Raw genomic sequence first — 19,272 nt, 5'->3', positions numbered from 1 at the left:
TGCCTGTCCATCCACTCTCCCAACTTGTCCATGCAGCCTGCCAGTGTGTCAAACTGTGCCTCCATAGCGCCGAAGCCTGAGCATTACGGTGGAGATATCACATGGGGGGTCTCATCAGTGCCATACCCCGGGGCCTCCTCAGTATCCGATTGGGATCACCGGTTCCCAGCAGGGCCGGCTCGGTCGGAGATGAGCCTCCTCTGTTTGGGGTCAAAGTGTCCTATTGCGGGCCCCAGCAAAGTAATGTTCTAGCTTTATGGCCAATACTCCATATACCCAGGGTGTTGTGTGCTTTTCCCCCTTCTCTTTCCCTGCTTTTTCTTGCACAAATAGGTAAGGTCCAGGCAGCTATCTTAGGCCCAGTTATTCATGGGAGTACGCTGCTAGAGATGCCCAACCCCCACCGGGCGGCACAGCAGTCTTGTAATCCAGAGAGAATGGAGGGTGTGCAAGGCAGGGCACCTCGTGGTGTGTCAGAGTCAGCGGGGGCTATAGGATTACTGCTCTCAGTTATTACTGTAGCTTGTTTGCTTGGCCCCTATAGGTCTCCTTTGGATGGGTAGGCATCGGCGGGCAATGGAGGGCTGCAGTGCATCATTTCTCACTGTATTAGATGGCACGAAGCGGGTGATGTCATGCAGAGCAGGGACCATCATGCAGGAAAGCACTCACTGCATTATTGAAGGTGTTGCGTTAGCCACACAATGATTTCTTTTGGATCGGGTGTAGCTGTAGGGAGCAGGTCCTGGCCCCAGGCACGGTCATGCCAGAGCCAGGCAGTCCGCCGCTCCTGCTTAGGTCCCAGCACACACACCCGCGCCTCTTTAGTAGGCCGCAGTCTCGCAGTTTGCAGACCCGGGAGGATGGCAGGCGCACCCCACTGGGGCGAACTATTCACTTTCCTCAAACTGGTGTGGAAAAGGAGGGTGGGGGCCGCAATTGACCTACAAGATTGGATGATCTTTGCCTCAGACTCACCTGCGGCCCCTGACTCTTCAAGGCTGTGCGGACTCGCCCCTTCTCTCCTCCGGTTGCAGATATCAAAAACTCCAGCCCGCCACCTCTCCCATGGCCGCCCAGTTCACCACATCTTCAGCCAATCACGCCACGCGGAATGTGAGGGCTTTGGTGGTGACAAACAGCAAGAAGAGAACCACCAGGTCCGCAGCCTCACAAGTATGCGCCCATCTTGGTGGCTGTCGTGCCCACGACCCTCACCAGTTGTAACCTAACATTAATTAAAATAGGTTTCTATCATTTAACAATTATGTATGATTTATGAGTAAACAACTGTGGGCTTCTGACTGGTGGCCCACAGAAAGTAGCATTGCTCCCACAGCCAAATGGGTGTTTAAGACCTTGGGAGTCCTTCTTGACCAACCTCTTCATATGAAAGAGCAGGTGATGTCGATCTTGGGCTCCTGGTTTCAAATAATGCACCTACTCAGAAGAGCCTTTCCATTCCTCCCACAGCAAGGAAATCAGTGGTTCAGGCTTGTGTGAGAAGCCATCTAGACTACGGTAATGTACTAATGGCTTTGGCATATGAGATGTTTGTGCAGAACACTGCAGCTCGCCTCATTTGCATTCTTCCATCAGAGCTGCATCTGCTCCCCTCCTGTGTGCCTTACATCGGCTACCGGTCCGGAAGATAAATATTTTGCAAATGTATTGCCTTGCACAAAAAGCCCTGATTGAAAAAGGCCCTTGCTAGCTAGCTTCACAACGTAGGCACTATCGCCCTTAGACTCCTTGGATCTTGGAATAACACTATTAAATGTTCCTTGCGTCAAAAGGGCTGTTCGAGTTGCATGTCCTTTTCTTACCTAGCTCCTTTTTATTGGAACAAACTATTGCATCATATTCAAACGTGTTTAGATTACTTTTTCTTCAGGAAAGCACTTAAGAAAACTTTGTTCTGATAAAGCTGCTGCTGTTGCCTTTGTCTCATGTCTGCACCAATATACCCCTCCTGGGGTGAGTTGTGCTTGTTACAAATTAAAATAACATGCAAGCCTTGGATGACAGGAGCTCAGTACTCATGGTATAAGAGGATATACTGTTGTCTGAGACCCTACTATAAAGAATATAACTAATAAAAACTAGTTGTCTATTTAACAATATGTGAGTCTACGTGATGACAATATTTCGCAACGTCATCATAACTACCTTGAAGGATTAGAGACTCAGCAGGCCTGCTGAGAATTAAACATGTGACATTAACCTCTTGTAGAAATAGCAGAGGTTTCACAGGGTTTGTCACATCTTTGTCTTGCATTCAGTTTTAAATCTAAGTAGGTCAGTCTGATATGTTTGTACTGCCTTGGAGTCATTTGTGTGTTGTCCGTAGTCATTTAGGGCCCCAATTTAAAACGAAAGAAAACAGCATCATATGTTGTCATCGTGTAGGTAGAGGTACCTGTAAAAAAGCTTAGGCATCATTCCTATGGGTGCCCTATTATAACAAAGATTCTTAAATATTCTAGTATGAATTAGCACCAAAATGCATTACACAGAAGAATCCTGAGCAATGCACCTTTATAAATAATACTTCATTACAGATAACTAACCTATATGCTCTATTCCACTATTATGAAAAACTCAATTCCCATGACACTGCCACAAAGCATTTTTAAGAAGAGTTCATGCTACTCAAGTCCTTGCACTTCAGTATGTCTTTCTGGTGTTGCTTACTTTTTTTCAGAAAAGGCGGCTGTTTATTCATCTCCGATTTAGAGTATGGATTCGGCTTCGTGGCACAGGAGCCTTGGATACAGTTTGACACAGTGAGAGAGAACATCCTGTTTGGGAAAAGGTTCATTGCCAGTTTCTACCAGGAAGTGGTTGAGGCCTGTGCGCTGACGTATGATCTCAGTGTGAGTAAAAGCCCAGATACATGCAGCATACCATATGTCATATAAATGTGAAATCATTGACTTGCATATGATTGAATAGTGGCAGCGGTTATGCCAGCTGCATGGCTGCGCCTTCTCTTTTATTCCTATTATTGTGGGTGATTTCTACATCTGGGTAGACCTACCTCAGTTATCCCACTTCTGAAACTACCTTCCCAGTCTTAAGGCAATTCCAGTCATATTTGTTGGTAAGAACGCACTCTAGATCTTTTTATGTGTTCAGATAATAGACTCAACACCTCCAACCCATCCCTGAAGCCCCCGCAGAACTGGCCTCCCTGGATTATCAAACACGTTGACACCACCCAGTCTTTTGTAAAGTAGAGACGATTTGTTTAATCCAGTACTAATTCTGTAAGTGTTACTACTCTGGTCTTATTCATAGACACATGGTGTTAGGCATTAGTAATAGAAGAGCTGAAACACTCCAACATCCTCAATTCATCACTGAGAGCAAACCCATGTCTCTTTGTTTTAGGAAACTGCTGAAGACTGAACATTTTAGACAATGCTTTGGCTAACTGAAACCAGCATTTGTAGACCGTGATGACAAAATGACCAAAGGTGAACCATTCATAAACCTAGGATATGCGTCTCACCAGCCGATCATTGAAAATAACTCACAGTACTTAGTAGTGATCTGAGCCCTAGGAGAGGGTGAATTGTGATTCTTTTTGAGGACCCCCTTAAAAAGGGTTATGATTCAATGGAAGAATATCGAAGAGAAAGGACACAAAAATATTCTCCAGTGAATAGTATTTGATATGCAGTAAATGGAGAATGGCAGATTGAGTTTTCACTTCAGATTCGGACTGAACTCTTCTGGATACCGACTGATGTCAATATTAAACATTTATATCAGATCCCACACTGGCAACAGCCCTTGCTGCATATAAACACCATGGGATCTGTCCCCCCTGTAATTAATGTTATGAAGTGACTCAAAAGTTGAGATGTCAGTGTGCTACAAAACATACCTGCAATAACTAATTGAGACACCCTGGTCACCTGGTACAAAAAAGTAAAAATGTATTTCTGGGCAGGTATTAATCCTACACTGGGGCCTGTTTACATGAGCAAAGGGAAGTGATTTTCCTGATATAGCTTGGTAACGATTTCAAGAAATATAGGCCCAAATAAGTAAAGCCCCTACAGTCATTGGACTTAAGTGTCATTCGGGGTATGGTAAGTAAACTTTTGTCCTTCTTTTTAGATCATGTGCGATTCTCTGTGCCAGAGTAAAGAGACATAATGAAAGGCAAGCTCGTCTTTGCTGGTCCACTCCTAGACCAAGCCAGCACCAAGAACCCTGGTCCGATCACTGCCCAGTGATACTCTGCAGCACTCCTTAGGTCGCTAGAGCCCAGATGCCATTCTTCCAACTGTTGCCTTGCCTCACACCACAGTAGGAGTTCTCAAATGCACACACTGCTGGTTCTCTGGCAGCCACGCCCCTACGCAAATACTAACAGCGCCCTTGCCACCCCTTCCCAACATACACACCACACATGCACCAACAATACCTACACCCCTACCCTACATCACAAGCCTCAAAAATCCTGCACGTCAACACCCACTTGCATGCATGCTTCTCAACACACGATCACTCAGTGAAATCACAACTGAAAAATGGGGCCTGCCGAGTAGTAATGCACCCCACATCCTGTTTATCTCAGAGATCTGGCTCAACCCCTCATTGGCTCCCGACATCACCACAGCAGTCCCAGTGGGCTACATTATCGCTCTATGGATCTCCTTCACAAGCCAGGAGTAGGGCTCGCTTTCATCTACAAGGAATCGTATCAGATGCACAAAATCCACAGAGAACGCCAGCCCCTTTCATGGAACACCTGCACTTCAAGCTGCAAATCTCCGAAAACGTTATTCTGAATGGAACTCTCGCCTGCTGACCACCCAGACCACGAGCCACCTTTACCAAACTCAACACCAACTTCAGCAAACTCATCACCAACTTCGTTGCTCTGCTCACCATCGACTCAAGAGCCTACATTCTCCTCGAATGAATGAATATTAATTTTCTAAAGTACAAACTTAGCCCGGAGGCGTTAAGGCACTGCGATAGGAACTGACGGACAGAAATAGAGTAATCCTACCGCCCTCGTGAAGGCTGATTTGAAGTGGACTAAGAACACTTTTCTGTTGTATAGTGGAATGGACAGAGAAAACAGGGAGCTGATAAAACCCTCTGTCTCATCAACTGATTGTCTCTTCAGATCATGAACCGGAACTTTATTTGAAGGACGTCAATAACCCAAGTCATAGGTACCTTCTGACTAAGCTCCGATTGAATAAAGTCCATTTGTTAATTACCGGCCGCCCTGGCTGGACCAGGGACTCGGAACTGAACATCTGTAACTGTGATGGCTACTCAATTATGGATACCGCCCATTACCTGTTCTTTTGTACCCACTTTAAAACCATTAGGAAAACATTTATAATTCCCCTGTTAAAGGGGAGAGGGTTCAGGCAGGTTAAACCAGCTTTATTATACCTTCAGATGTTAACTGATATCTGGGAAATTTATAATGTGGCCAAATTTCTAACCATTGCTGTGAGATTGGGTAATAAGATCAATTGGATGTAGAATAGCCATTGCTAACTTTGCCTATTGTATAACTGAATCTAGTATTTTACTCTGTAATGTTTTTATTAATGCTTGTCTTTTCTTCCTTTTAATGATGTATTGTGATCTTTGGACCATTTTTTTATGTGTGTCTTGTACTTTTATGGTTTTGAAAATTGAACCGAATAAAGTATTTCTTGATGATGATGATGAGTAGGACTCAGACAGATGTACCTGTAAAAAGCCAGGTCTTCAAAGCTTTGCTGATCAGAGAGTGGGACACTTGTCCCGAAATCTCAGCAGGGAGGGAATTTCAGAGCCTGGCAGCAGCAACTGAGAATGCTCTGCTTCCCATCTAGCTCTCTTAAACCTAGGGACTATCAGCAGATTTTTACTAGCTGATCTAAGCTGTGTAGAGGTGATACAGAGCAAAAAAACCCTTTCATAGCCTCTGAGCCTGGGTCATAAAAAGCCTTATGAGTAAGGCAGAGATCTTTGAACAAAAGTCTTCGATTTGAGGGGAGCCAGTGCAGCTTGCGAAGAGATCCCAAGACTGAGTGATATTTAGGAAGATCCATCCCTAGCCTGGCTGCTGCATTCTGTACCAGGATACGATTCCTTGCAGATGAAAGCAAGCCCTACTCCTGGCTTGTGAAGGAGGTCCAGAGAGCGATATTGTAGCCCACTGGGACTGCTGTGGTGATGTCGGAAGCCAATGAGGGGTTGAGCCAGATCTCTGAAATAAACAGGATGTGGGGTGCATTACTACTCGGCAGGCCCCATTTTTCAGTTGTGATTTCACTGAGTGATCGTGTGTTGAGAAGCATGCATGCAAGTGGCTGTTGACGTGCAACACACCGGCAGGTCAGTCCGACCGTGGCAAACATTGATACTCAGTTGCAGATGATGTACAAGGCCCTTGTTATTGCCCAAATAAAGGGAATTACAATAGTCCAGTCTGGGAGACCTACTAGGGGGCCCTTGCGAACAGAGATGGCGCAGGTGTGAGCACCACGTCTTTCCAATCGTCACGCCGCCCGCTGGGAGCATCGACAGTCGGCGGACGATTAGCTGACCTGCCACGCTGATGTCCACGAGCAAAACGCCTGGAGCCTCAGAAACGGCGGCGTGTAACGGGATGAAAAAACACTGAGTATCAATCTTTGCCACGGTCGGACTGACTTCACGGTGTGTTGCACCTCAACACCCACTTGCATGCATGGTTCTCAACACATGATCACTCAGTGAAATCACAACAGCCAGGCTAGTGTGAGCACCACGTCAGCTGGTACAGAATGCAGCAGTCAGTCGGCGGAGGATTAGCTGACCTGCCACGCTAATGTCCGCGAGCAAAACGCCTGGAGCCTCAGAAACGGCGGTGTGTAGCAGGATGAAAAAACACTGAGTATCAATCTTTGCCACGGTCGGACTGACCTGCCGGTGTGTTGCAGGCTTTTCGGCTGAGATAAGGGTCTGGAAAGCATTCTGTGAGTGGGTCCATGTAAGATCCAAGCTGACAACAGGATCGGGGAAACCTGTAGGATTGGCGCCACACAGACAAAGACGAAGTGAAGGCAACATGACCACCCGGGGGAAGAAGAACTTAAAAACCAAAACAGTTTTGGCTCAAGGTGACACGGAGAAACCTGAAAAACTGGAGCCTCCTTTAAAAGGTAAACGGGACCCAGGGGCCATTAAGAAAAATATGGGGAAACCTGGAGGAACTGGTACACTGAAAGAAGGTGCAGTGGGAGGCTTGGGCTAATCACCTTCTATCAGTAAACATTTTCCTGTACTCATGGGGCCCTCCATAATCACGGAAGTAAGCACACCAACAGGGGGCGACTTTAATGACTTGTGTCAGGGGACCCCAGAGCAGGGAACTGCGCCTCTGAGTGATGCCTTAAGACTAGTGGTGACTCCAGAACCTCTAACATGCACTTCGGATGTAAGTGCCCTTAATGAGGGAAAAGGAAATCATCAGGTCAGCAGAGATAAGGAGTTCAATAAGGTGGCTAATAGGGAACCTACAGATAGCCCTGACCCTATATAGCCCCCAGACCCGGTTTCCAGCTGGTGAAAACGTTTTTTTCCGTATACGATGGGTCTATATCTGGCTCAGAGAATTATATTATCAGCTCAAGTGAAACCCGCATGTCCATTGAGAATGAATATGACCCTATGTCCACTATGAAAACTATTCAACAGAAAAGGAAACCACGTAGCAAAAGGTGCAATCAGCTTAAGTGGGACAATTCAGATTCCCTCAGCTCATTTCCCCTTGGGATGCCTCCAATTGTCAGCATGAGGAGAGCCCGCAACTTGCTACTGAACATCTATCCGAACCTTCTTTGGCCTCTATATTGAATTCCATAAAACAGTTCCAAGAGGAAGCTAGATCAGACAGCCTTGTTGCCAAAGGGGCTGCCAAAAAGCTCCAAGGTGGCATTAGAAAGCTAGACAAGATCTGTACAGACATCGGTGACCAGGTCTCAATGGTGGAGGCATGGACAGAGACCTTGGAGTCAGAAGTAGCCAATGTGAAAGATCAAGGAGCCTCTCATGAGGCTTGCTTAACAGATCTAATGGCCAAAATGGAAGAGCAAGAAAACAGGCAACGAAGGAACAACCTACGGTTACTGGGGATTCCCGAAGGCGTCGAAGGGGATGACCCTAGAGGGTTCATCGTTAGACTACTCCGAGAAGCGTTCCGCGCACAGACCAATTGGAACTGGGACCAGGGGGTCCAAAGGGCACATCATTTCCCCTTTAATATAAAACAGAGACGAGGTGGCAGTGGCTCCAACAGTGAGAAGCCCAGGGTTTTTTTTGGGGGGGGGGGAATTTTCTTTGAGGCAATTGGTGTATGATCAGGCCAGACCTAACTCTCAAAAGAAGCAAATGGAATAAAAAATTTTGCCAAGCCTGATTTCTGTCATGCAACTGTAGAGCGCAGGTGGAGATTCGCCAATTGATATCCCCTTTCCAACAGCAAGGCGATCAAGTGTATCTAATGAATCCGGCCAGACTGAAAGTCATAGTTGACGGCTCTACTCAGGTTTTTCTGTCGGAAATCAAGGCTGGAGAACATTTAAATGATATCACGGCAAGAAAGAGACGAGAACAAGACTGAACTAAATTGAGACCTTTTATATTTGGCAAATTGGTTACATTTTGAAAATCTTTTTTTTTCTCTCACATTTTCTATATTATTGAATATAGGTGGTTTAGAACTCCAGGAACAGGCCGATTTACATATAGGATTTTAGCAGCCTGGTGATTGGATCTCACACAAGCTTACCATCATTCAGGGTTTTTCATGACTGTTCATTTGTAGGGGGGAAGGGTGTGGGGGGGAAGGAGTGCAAGAGGTTTGCAGTGGGGGGAAAGGTAATGTTCTTCTTTGCATCTTTGGATGGCATTCCTTCTTGGGACGGGACATGAGAAATCTAATACAAAAGGTGCAAGAAATGTAAGAAGAAGGGAGAAGGCCAGGAACATGCTATTGGATGTGGAAGGAGAGGGGCGGGTAGGGGGGCGGAGAGGAGTGAGGGGGAGGGCAAAAAGGGAAATTGCTTAATGGATTCTAGAAGCATGATCTCGACAATTTATAATCTTACTTCCAAAAAAGCTTTGTTTTTTGTACAGGGCCAAACTATTTAGGCTATTTATGGAAGCAACTTAGATGACCCGGTATAATCAATTGAGTAAATGAGGAATTAGTACATTGGCCACTTCCTATAATTCTTTGAGCACCTGGAAATCTGATAAACTTTGGAAGTACCCAAAGGTCATCCAGGCTGTGTTCAACTTAATACATACCCATGGATTGAAGGATGTATTGGCTAATTTAAAACCTGAACTAAATGGTTTTATCTTCTTTTCGATTCCTCATCTCTCTCTGGCAAGACTTTATTATTTTTTAGTCTCCCCTTCTCTGGTCCAAGCCTACTGCATTTATTTATTTATTTATTTATTTATTTTATAGCACTTATAAGGCGCGCAGCTACCCACAAAGGGTTTCCCGGCGCCAAGATAACAGAGCCCAAAACACAACAGGAGAGGAGACAGTCAGCAGCCAACTATTTGTCAAACAGCCAAGTTTTAACACTTTTTCTAAATCTCAGATGATTTTCTTCTTTGCGTATGTGGGGGGGGAGTGTGTTCCAGAGGGTGGGCCCTAGGTAGGAAAAGGATCTCCCACCCATTCTGGCCAGTTTGTACCTGGGAACAGCAAAATTCGCTGCTGTACAAGAGCGAAAGTTGCGGTTGGGGAAATAGGGCTTGGCAAGATCCTGTAAGTACCTGGGGGCAGTGCCAGCTTTGATTTTAAACAGATAGTTCAGGGCTTTGAATCAAATCCGATTTTCCACCCTTAGCCAGTGCAGATCCCTAAGATGTTTTGTGATCCTAGCAGATCTAGGGATTCTGCATAGCAGTCTAGCAGCAGAGTTTTGCACAAGCTGCAGGCGTCTTATCACTGCTTTGTTGGAGCCCAGGTAGAGGATGTTCCCATAGTCAAGCCGAGATGTAACTAAGGCATTGACTACGGTCTTCTGGGTAATAGGCGGTAACATCCAGACAATTTTGCGTAGCCATCTAAGAATAGTGAAGCACATGCCTGCCACTTTGTTGGCTTGCTGCATCATAGATAGTCCATCATCTATGATAACCCCAAGGTTTCTAACCTGGGTGGCTGGTGGCGGGAGCCTACCCAACGACGTCGGCCAATGGGGATCACTCCAGAGATCCTTGCTTTTCCCTAAGAGGAGGATCTCTGTTTTCTCTCCATTAAGTTTTAATTGGTTATCCGACATCCAGTTAAAAACTTCGTGAAGGCCTGTTTTGAGTGCAGATGGGGCAGACGGATCAGATTTGGAAAGTGAGAAAAGGATTTGCGAGTCGTCTGCATAGGTCATTAAAGCAAGACCATAACTCTCTGCAAGGTCAGCAAGTGGACAGAGGTACAAGTTTATTTATTTATTTATTTATGGGCTTGTAACGCGCCGGCATCACACCCGAAGGTGTATCTCCTCGCGGAGCTGTGGGGAACAGGACAAACAGCACTCCAAACTCGAATAGAGTTGTTTTTAGGAGCTTCCTAAAGGCCAGATGGCTCGGGCACTCTCTAAGGGAAAGAGGGAGATTGTTCCATAGGCGCGGGCCCATAATGGAAAGGGCACGACCTCCCTGTCTGGTCTTGTAGTGTCTAGGAACCTGGAGTAACAGTTGGTTGCTGGACCTGAGATTGCGGCAGGGGCGGTGGTATACAAATTTCTCGGCCAAATAGTGAGGACCGAGGTTGTAGAGACTCTTGTGTACCACACAACAAATCTTGAATTCCACCCGTTTCCGGATGGGAAGCCAGTGGAGGGCCTTGAGAAGGGGCAGAGATGGAGTTCTAGGGGGGGCATTGGTCACCAGGCGGGCCGCGGTGTTCTGAACCACCTGCAGTTTATTAAGCACTCCTTCGTTAGCTCCCAAGAAAAGGCCATTACAGTAGTCCAGGCGGCTCAGAATGAGGGCCTGGACCAAGGTCTTTCTTGTGTAGTCTGGAAGAAGGGGGAACACCTTCCGCAGGAGGCTTATAATGTGGAAGCAGGATCCCGCCGTGGTGCTGGCATGGTGGGCAAGGGTGAGGTCGTGATCTAAACGAACCCCCAGGTCTTTCACCACCTGTTTAGGGGAGGGGGCCTGCCCCAGACTGGAGGGCCACCAGTCAGGGGTCCACAGGATTTTTGCCTCTCCGAATAACATGACCTCGGACTTTCCCACATTGCACTGGAGAAAGTTCGTGGCCATCCAGTTGGCGGTCGCAGTCATGCCGTTGGAGAAAGATTGTCTTATCTCCGGGGTAAATTTTTTAAAAGTGAACAGCAGCTGCGTGTCGTCAGCGTAAGAGATGGGCATAAACCCGAAGGACCTCATAATATTAGCCAACGGGGAGACATATACGTTAAACAACGTAGGGCTAAGACAGGAGCCATGCGGGACTCCTCTGGTGATGCTGGCCGAGGGGGAGCTGAAAGGGCCCATATTCACCTTCTGGGTACGCTCGGAGAGAAAGCTGGTAAACCACGCCAAGGCAGATCTATCAATACCAATCTCCTTTAATCTGGTAAGGAGGATGGCGTGGGATATGGTGTCGAATGCTGCGGACAAGTCCAACAGCACCAACACCACTGACATTCCTCTATCCAGGGACAGGCGTATAGCATCTGTGACAGAAAGAAGAGCCGTTTCGGTGCTATACCTAGGCCTGAACCCTGACTGAGAGTGGTCCAGACTGCTGGTTTGCTCAATGAAGCTGGAAAGATGGTGATTCACATGCTTCTCCATCAACTTGCTGATGAACGGTAAGAGGGATATTGGCCTCAGATTTGTCATGTCCGACCAGGGGGTGGAGGTATTTTTCCTAATAGGCTTGACCATGGCCTCCTTCAACTCCCGGGGAACCAGTCCCTCAGAGAGGGAGCGGTTGATCACCATCTGGATGGAGGGACTAAGTACACTCCCAATGAGGTGCATAATACGGGCGGGTACAGGGTCCACTGGACTGCCTGATTTGATAGTCCCGATCAGGGAGTTGACTTGTTCTAGGCTGATCTCGGGAATGGAGGACAGCGTGACAGCGCTGATTGATTCGGGCTGGAGGCTGGAGGAAGGGGCCAATTCCTCAATAGGAGGTCTAGCTAGGGAGATATTTCGATAAATAGAATCGATTTTATCGGCAAAGAACCCAGCAGTATCTTCACACAGTTTTTGGGTCAGCATTTCCGGACTGTCACAGGCGATGGGCTTGGTAAATGTACTGAGAACCTGGTACAGTAGTTTTGGATCCTTGCCAGCCTCAGACAATTGGGAGACAATGTGGGATTTACGGGCAGCTCTGATGTTTTTATGATAGAGTCTCATGGCAGAGCTATAGCGGTCTTTATCGGCCGTGCTCCGTGAGCTTCTCCAGGATTTCTCCAACTTCCTACAGATCTTTTTCTCCGCACGCAGTAGGTCCGTATACCATGGTTCCTGTCTGCGGTCAGAGCGCCGGTTACAGCGTCTTAAAGGGGCAATTAAGTTGACAGCCTTGATCAAGGCATCATTGTATTTAGACAGGGCCAAACTGGTGGAGTCAGAGGGGAGAAAGTCAGGGGGTACAAAAGTAGTTTTGAAAGTGTCACCGGACACCTTGTACCACTGCCTGCGCCATAACGGGAGGGGAACAGGTTGGGAGCGTTCTTTGATAAGGGTGGGGAGGGAAAAGTTGATGACAAAGTGGTCGGTCCATTCCACCTGCATTGGAGGGTAACAAGTCAAGGAGTGCGAGTTGGACAGGATTAGGTCAAGGGTATGACCAGCCCGATGGGTCGGACCTTTATTGCACTGTTTAAAACCCAGGGCAGATAGATCGGCCAGCAGGTTACGCGCTTCTACATTGTCAGACAGTTCACTGTGGACATTGAAGTCTCCAAGGAGTACAAAATTGGTCCCTATACTGATATGAGGAGCTAGTGTCTCCAAGAGGAGGGTAGAAGCCTCGGCACAGGGGCCAGGGGGACGAAAAAAAGTTGAAAAATAGAGGACTCAAGATTGAGCCCTGTGGCACACCGTGGGGGGAGTAGAGCACATCAGAACATTCCAAGGAAGAGGAGATCTGAAAGGTACGAAGGGATAGGTAAGACCTGATCCAATTCAGTGCCGTGCCACCGACACCATTCTCCTCCAGCCTGACAAGCAGTCTAGAGTGAGAGATGGTGTCAAACGCCGCACTAAGGTCCAGCAGAACCAATGCGACCGTTTGGCCGTCGTCCATTAGCTCCCTGATCTTTTCTGTGACCCCAAGAAGGGCAGTTTCTGTGGAATATCCAGTCCTAAAACCGGACTGGGATAGGAATGGGACTGGCATTAAAACTGCACTCTGATTCTTGTCAGATGCAAAAAAGAAACAATGCCCTGAGAGGTAAGAGTCAGTAGACAATTAAAACAAGCATGCACATAGCATTACTTTGAAAGAAAGAAGGAGAATATTCGTTGGTATGACAAAAGATAGTTATTCATCTTTATATTGTAACCTTAGTTCCAAGGTCAGAAGTATACAGTTGAGAACAGCACTGCATAAATTGAATTAGTGACAACCTAATGAAACTTGGTGCATAAACGTGTACAAAGTGCAAGTTGTGACGCAAGTGAAGGTGAACAGCGTTGGCGGCGCACTGTGCATAAAGTGCGAGTAATTTACAGGGAGTGGCTCAGCGGCGCATGTGACAGTGTGATATCACAGTAGGCAAGGGTTATTTCCTTTAATTGTAGAGCCACAAGAGAGGAGTGCGCCTATTGTTTAGGCTGTTAGGTCGACGGCGTTTCGATCTGGGTTAGTTCGGATCATCATCAGGACTTGGTTGTCTGATTTGGGGAGTGCTGTAAGGAAAGGAAGGAGGTTAGGGAGTGGAGTACAGGGGTCAGGGAAGGAAAGGCAAGTACTTGGGGAACTGTAGGGCACCTGAGATGGGATCCGAGTCATGTGAATCCTCTTTTAAGTAAATATCCTCAGGAGGGAGGCCGTGGTAACTTGTGGACACCCACTCAAGGATCGTCTGCTGGCTGCAGGGGGTACTGAGGAGAAAGGGAAGAATAATGGGGGCACTACTAGAGAGGGGAATGGATCGATGTATTGCTAAAGAGAGTGGAGCATTCTAGTTACAAATGATTTAATACAGGGCAGTGAATCGGTGGTTAGAAGGTCTGATGGTCACATACCTTAAGTAATCGGTGCCCCGGTCGGCCGTGTGATTCAGCCGTTTTCACGAACGCTAAAGGAAACGGGAGGGCAGACATTAGCAACTCGCTAAAAGGAAAGTGAGGGTCGAGCAAAATTATTCACGGTGGGTGCTGATGGTTACCTGTCTTAATCGGCGTGCGCGGCGCTTCAGAGATGGCAGGCGTCTGACAGCCGGTATCAGCGAGGAATGGAGTATAACTTCCGCGTTTGGGCGGAGTTGGGGCAGGGGGCGGCGATTGAGCGTGTCATTGCGCGTCAGCAGGGGTGTGCTGACGTGAGGGGGAATCAAGAACTTGATTGGTCTGTCGGAAGTGGAGGTGTGGATAAGCGTTACCATAGTGACAACATTAAGACATTAAAAACATTTGGCGCATTGGAATCCACATGTAATTGATTATACACAGCAAATTGCAAATATCCACTTTGGCAGGGAGGGAATTCAATGATGTTCCTGCAAGTTAATCATGCAATACCATAACAATTAAAGGCTAACTGTTGTGAACGGTTAATTCATTTGTCTCTTTGTCGTGTGTTCTAAAAAACTCCAATGTTAGACATCACATTAGTACACAGGTATAGGCCCGGGGTAACTGTTTATGCGTGGACATTAAAACATTCGGCGCATTGGAAACCACATGTAATTGATTATACATAGCAAATTACATTGGCAGCGAGGTAATTCAATGATGTTCATGCAAGTTTGATTCTGTCAGATCACAACCCACTTATTTTAAATCTAGAGGGACAGGGGTATAGTGGACCATGTTCGAACTGTAGTTTTGAAAATGCCCTCTTACATGACAACAACTATCGTGAATACATGAAGGGTTGGATTTGAGAGTTCTTAAAGATAAACGTCGGGTCAGCCTCGACAATGGTTATATGGGATACATTAAAGGCTGGAATAAGGGGGGAGACGCTTCAATTCTCAATTAGGAGGAATTAAAAAGAAAAAATGCAGGTTATCTGCTTACAAGATAAAATGACAAAAGCAGAAAAGAAACTAATACAGGCCGGTCAGTCAGGAGCAGAAATTGAAGCCGCACAAATGGCGGTAGCCGCTGTTAATGCTGAGATCGGCACCATATTTGCAGAGAGAACAGCAGCAAAATGGGCCTCGGCTCGAGAAAAATTATACGAGTGTAGTGAACTTATTGGTCATCAACTTTCTATTTCTACCAGACAACAGATAACTGCTAATGCAATATCATCAATCCAAAAAACTTCAGAAGAGGTTACTAATGATCTAGACAAAATACAAGAGGATTTTAGGGAATTCTATGAAAAACTTTATACAGAAGAGAATTCTGATCCCCCAGAGGTCAGAGGAATAGAAATTGTGAAATACTTTGAGTCAGTACCGCTGGTTGAACTTACCACCGAGAATCTTGACCAGATGGAACACCCTCCAACTTGAGAAGAAATTGCAACCGCACTAGCAAGCCTGCCGGATGGCAAAGCCACTGGCATGGATTGTATCCCAGTTGAGGTCTATAAAATCTTTTCACAGCAATTTAAAGATCTTTTTTTGGAAGTGGTAACTTCCATCTTTAATGGGGCTCTTCCGCCTCCTTCTTGGTCCACAGCACAAAATTTAATTTTCCCTAAAAAAAACAAAAAACACCACTCGAGATGTCTTCTTATAGACCAATTACCCTTATAAACACTGACTCTAAAATATTTTCTAAAATCATTGCATCCAGATTATCTACAAATATCGAGTCTCTTGTCTCCAAATGGCAGCAGAGGTTTATCCCTAAAATGGGCACTACAGAGCATATCTGCAGGACCATCACCCTATTTGATGCCGCTAAGGTGTCGGGAGACCCTATCGCATGAATTCTACTCGATGCTGAAAAAGCTTTCGATCGGGTCTCCGGGAAATTTTTGTGGCCCTAAGATTCTACCGGCTCTTCAAGCCTTATATCTAAACCCCACAGCCAGAGTATCAATCAATGGGCAGCAAATAAAGATCTCACGAGGGACGAGACATGGGTGTCCTTGCTCCCCACTGCTCTTCGCCCTGTACATTAATCCTCTTATCAACAAAATTGAACTCAACTCAGAAATAACGGCAGTAAGTAGGTTTGGTATAGACACTAAGATCATGGCCTATGCCGACGACCTCGCTGTAGTGTTCCCGAAGCCCAAATCTGCAATTACAGCACTGGAGCAAGAGGCCCAAAAATTTGGAAAGTTATCTGGATACGCCCTCAATAAAACAAAAACACAGATAATCCTAAATGAAAAATTGGGCGGATAACAGAGTAGTTCAAAAAGCTAAATATTTAGGGGTTAATATAGTTGCTGGCTTACATTTAATAGTGAAGGAAAACCTGACTCTGCTAGCAGATGACACCAAGAATTATCAACCTACATTTGACCATAGTAGGGAGATGCAATGTTTTAAAGATTACTTTTTTTTCCTAGATTCTTTTATTTTTTTAGAACAATTCCATTAGAATTCAATACCAGTATGCTTCATATGTTTGAACAAATATTTTCCCAATTCATTTGGGCCTATTCACAGCCCAGAAGGGCTTTTAAACTACTCTCTCTTCCTAGAGATAGAGGTGGATGGGCTCTTCCTAATCTAAAGCTACACTATTGGGCAACAGTTCTACAAAACTGCTCTGAACTAATACATGAACACACTGAGGCGAATCCCAGAGGACTTCCATCTCCCTTGATATCCCTATTAGGGGAAAGTACTAGGGGATGTCTCTGGAGGCAGATGGAATTTGGCTACAACAAGTGGGTCAGATTTAAGACTCTAATGAACGCATAAAGGATTTTCTCCTAACATACGTGGATTATTTGGACTGGGCAAACTAAACCATTATACCCTTATAAATAATAATACTAACTTACCACTTACTTTTGAAAAAACATACTTCCAAAATTGTTATAAAGCCGGGATTTTTAAACTGGGCGACTTGGTGAGTCCAGAAGGTGTTCAACCTTTTAACGATCTCAAAGTCTGCTATAATCTGAATACCAATGAGACCTTCCTGTATTATGCTATTAAAGACTTTCTGACACATAAATCAGGAGGATTAGCAGGTTTCGTAAAAATAGATCTTATAGATAAACTGCAGGGGCTAAGTTTACCCCGGATTGGATACATCTGTACAATACTAAACAACCAAATGCCCGACGATCTTGGAAAGATAGACGAAAAATGGCAGCAGTTGATTTCCAAAGATCAAGACCTCTGTCTTGTCTCTGTTAAGTTTAAGAAAGTTTTCAACCATCCAAGAGGAGACTGCCTGCATACAGTGTTTAAAGTTATTGGCAGATTCCTCGATGCTGTGAGTGATAGGCACCATAATTTGTGTGTCGTCGGCTTAGGACAACACCTTCGACGACCCTAGCCAATGGGGCAGCATAAATGTTGAAAAGGGTCGAGCTCAGGGAAGAGCCCTGGGGGACTCCTCATAACAGATTGTTGGGAGCCAAGTAAAATGGACGCATTTTCACAATCTGTGCCCGATCACTAAGGAAGGAGGTAAGTAGCATGAGGGACATACTCCCGACCCCTATCTCCCTGAGCCGTTCCACCAGTCTCATGGGGGATAGAGTATCAAAAGCTGCGGTAATGTCTACAAGAATCAACAGCATGGTGTGCCCAGCATTAACCTGGACACGGATATTATCAATTACCGTGGTTAGAGCTGTCTCCGTGCTGTGATTCCTTCTAAAACCATGCTGCAAACCATCAAGCAGCTGGTGCTCCCCAAGAAAGAACTAAGGTGAAAATTCAAATGTTTCTCTAAAATTTTAGCTGGAACCACAAAGACATAGGGTGATAGATTTTTAATTCAGCCGGATCCAGCGAAGGTTTCCTTAAAAGATGTTTAACAACCGCAGTCTTCCAGGGGATGAGGTACTGTCCCACTGAGATAACTGCATTAAATACTGAAGTGAGGTGGAGAACAATAGCCTCCCTTCCTAATTTCCAAAGCTTCAAAGGGCATGCCTCCATCGGGGAATCTTATGTAGTACACCCTAACAGGAGGTCCGTACACTCAGGGGACGGGGGAGGGAGTAACTTAGGTGCCTCCGGCGTGGTTATGGCCATTACAAAGGGTTGGTAGGAGTTGGAGTGGACCGATAGGGGGCTATCCACATTTCAAGTTTCCAAGGTGGAATATATATCCATAATTGTTTAGCGAAAGAAATCCGCCATTCTATCTCAGAGCTCCTGGGAGGAGTCTGTTAAATTAGGGCCTGAGGGGGAGGAAAGTGAGTTGATAACATTAAAAAGGTCTCTGGGAGACCTAAGTTATTCTGTGACCATTAAGTAAAATTATACCTTTTCCTCAAGAATAGCTGCTTTATATTCCCTCAGGCATTGTTTATGTAACTCTCTTCCAGCCGGGTTAAGGTCTGAACGCCAGATCCTTTCCTGCTTGCAACAGGATTTCATCAGGTTTCTCAGTCAATCAGATAACCAGGGGGCGGAGGGCTTTTTTCTTGACGCATAGTGCACCTTAAAGGAAGCTAAAGTGTCCAACACTACTAAAAGCCCGGCGGAGAAGTCAATAGCCGCCAAATTAGCATCCGAGTAGAGAGAGCTATGATGGTTATTAAGTAAATTGGGAAAAGCCTTTCACTAATGTGACTAAGATTTCTATTCTTCTCCATTACCCTTTTATTGGCAGGGCCAGTACCCCAAACAGGGATCTGGAGTTTGAAAGGGATGGCATAGTGGTCTGACCAGGAGAGAGGTATAGGCTCTTGAACCATGATCTGGGAGTCATTAGAAAATATACCATCCAGTATGTGTTCAGCTAAATGAGTGGGGTTCCTGACCAATCGAAGTAGACCACAGCAGTCTAGAGTTTCGACAAAATTTCTAGTATCCTTACATAGAGTTTTGTCCAGGTGAAAGTTAAAATCACCCAAAAGGGTGAGATTGGGTCTTGCCAGGTATGGTTCTATAAGGGTGCTAAAATCATCATTAAATAATGACCTAGGTCCAGGTTGGCGGTAAG

General features: G+C 45.8%; 1 protein-coding gene across 1 annotated transcript in view; it reads left to right on the top strand.

The window, feature by feature from the left end:
• Window positions 1–19,272, top strand: part of LOC147706821 (ATP-binding cassette sub-family C member 10-like) — a 1,330,844-nt gene that overhangs the window by 327,067 nt on the left and 984,505 nt on the right. Inside the window, 1 exon segment of the mRNA XM_086925587.1 lies at window positions 2,705–2,876. Coding sequence (XP_086781713.1) covers window positions 2,705–2,876 — 172 coding nt within the window.

The sequence above is a fragment of the Lissotriton vulgaris genome, chromosome 6, assembly GCF_964263255.1.
Source record: "Lissotriton vulgaris chromosome 6, aLisVul1.2, whole genome shotgun sequence".
Lineage (NCBI taxonomy): Eukaryota > Metazoa > Chordata > Amphibia > Caudata > Salamandridae > Lissotriton > Lissotriton vulgaris.
This window is presented reverse-complemented; position numbering and strand designations above follow the sequence as displayed.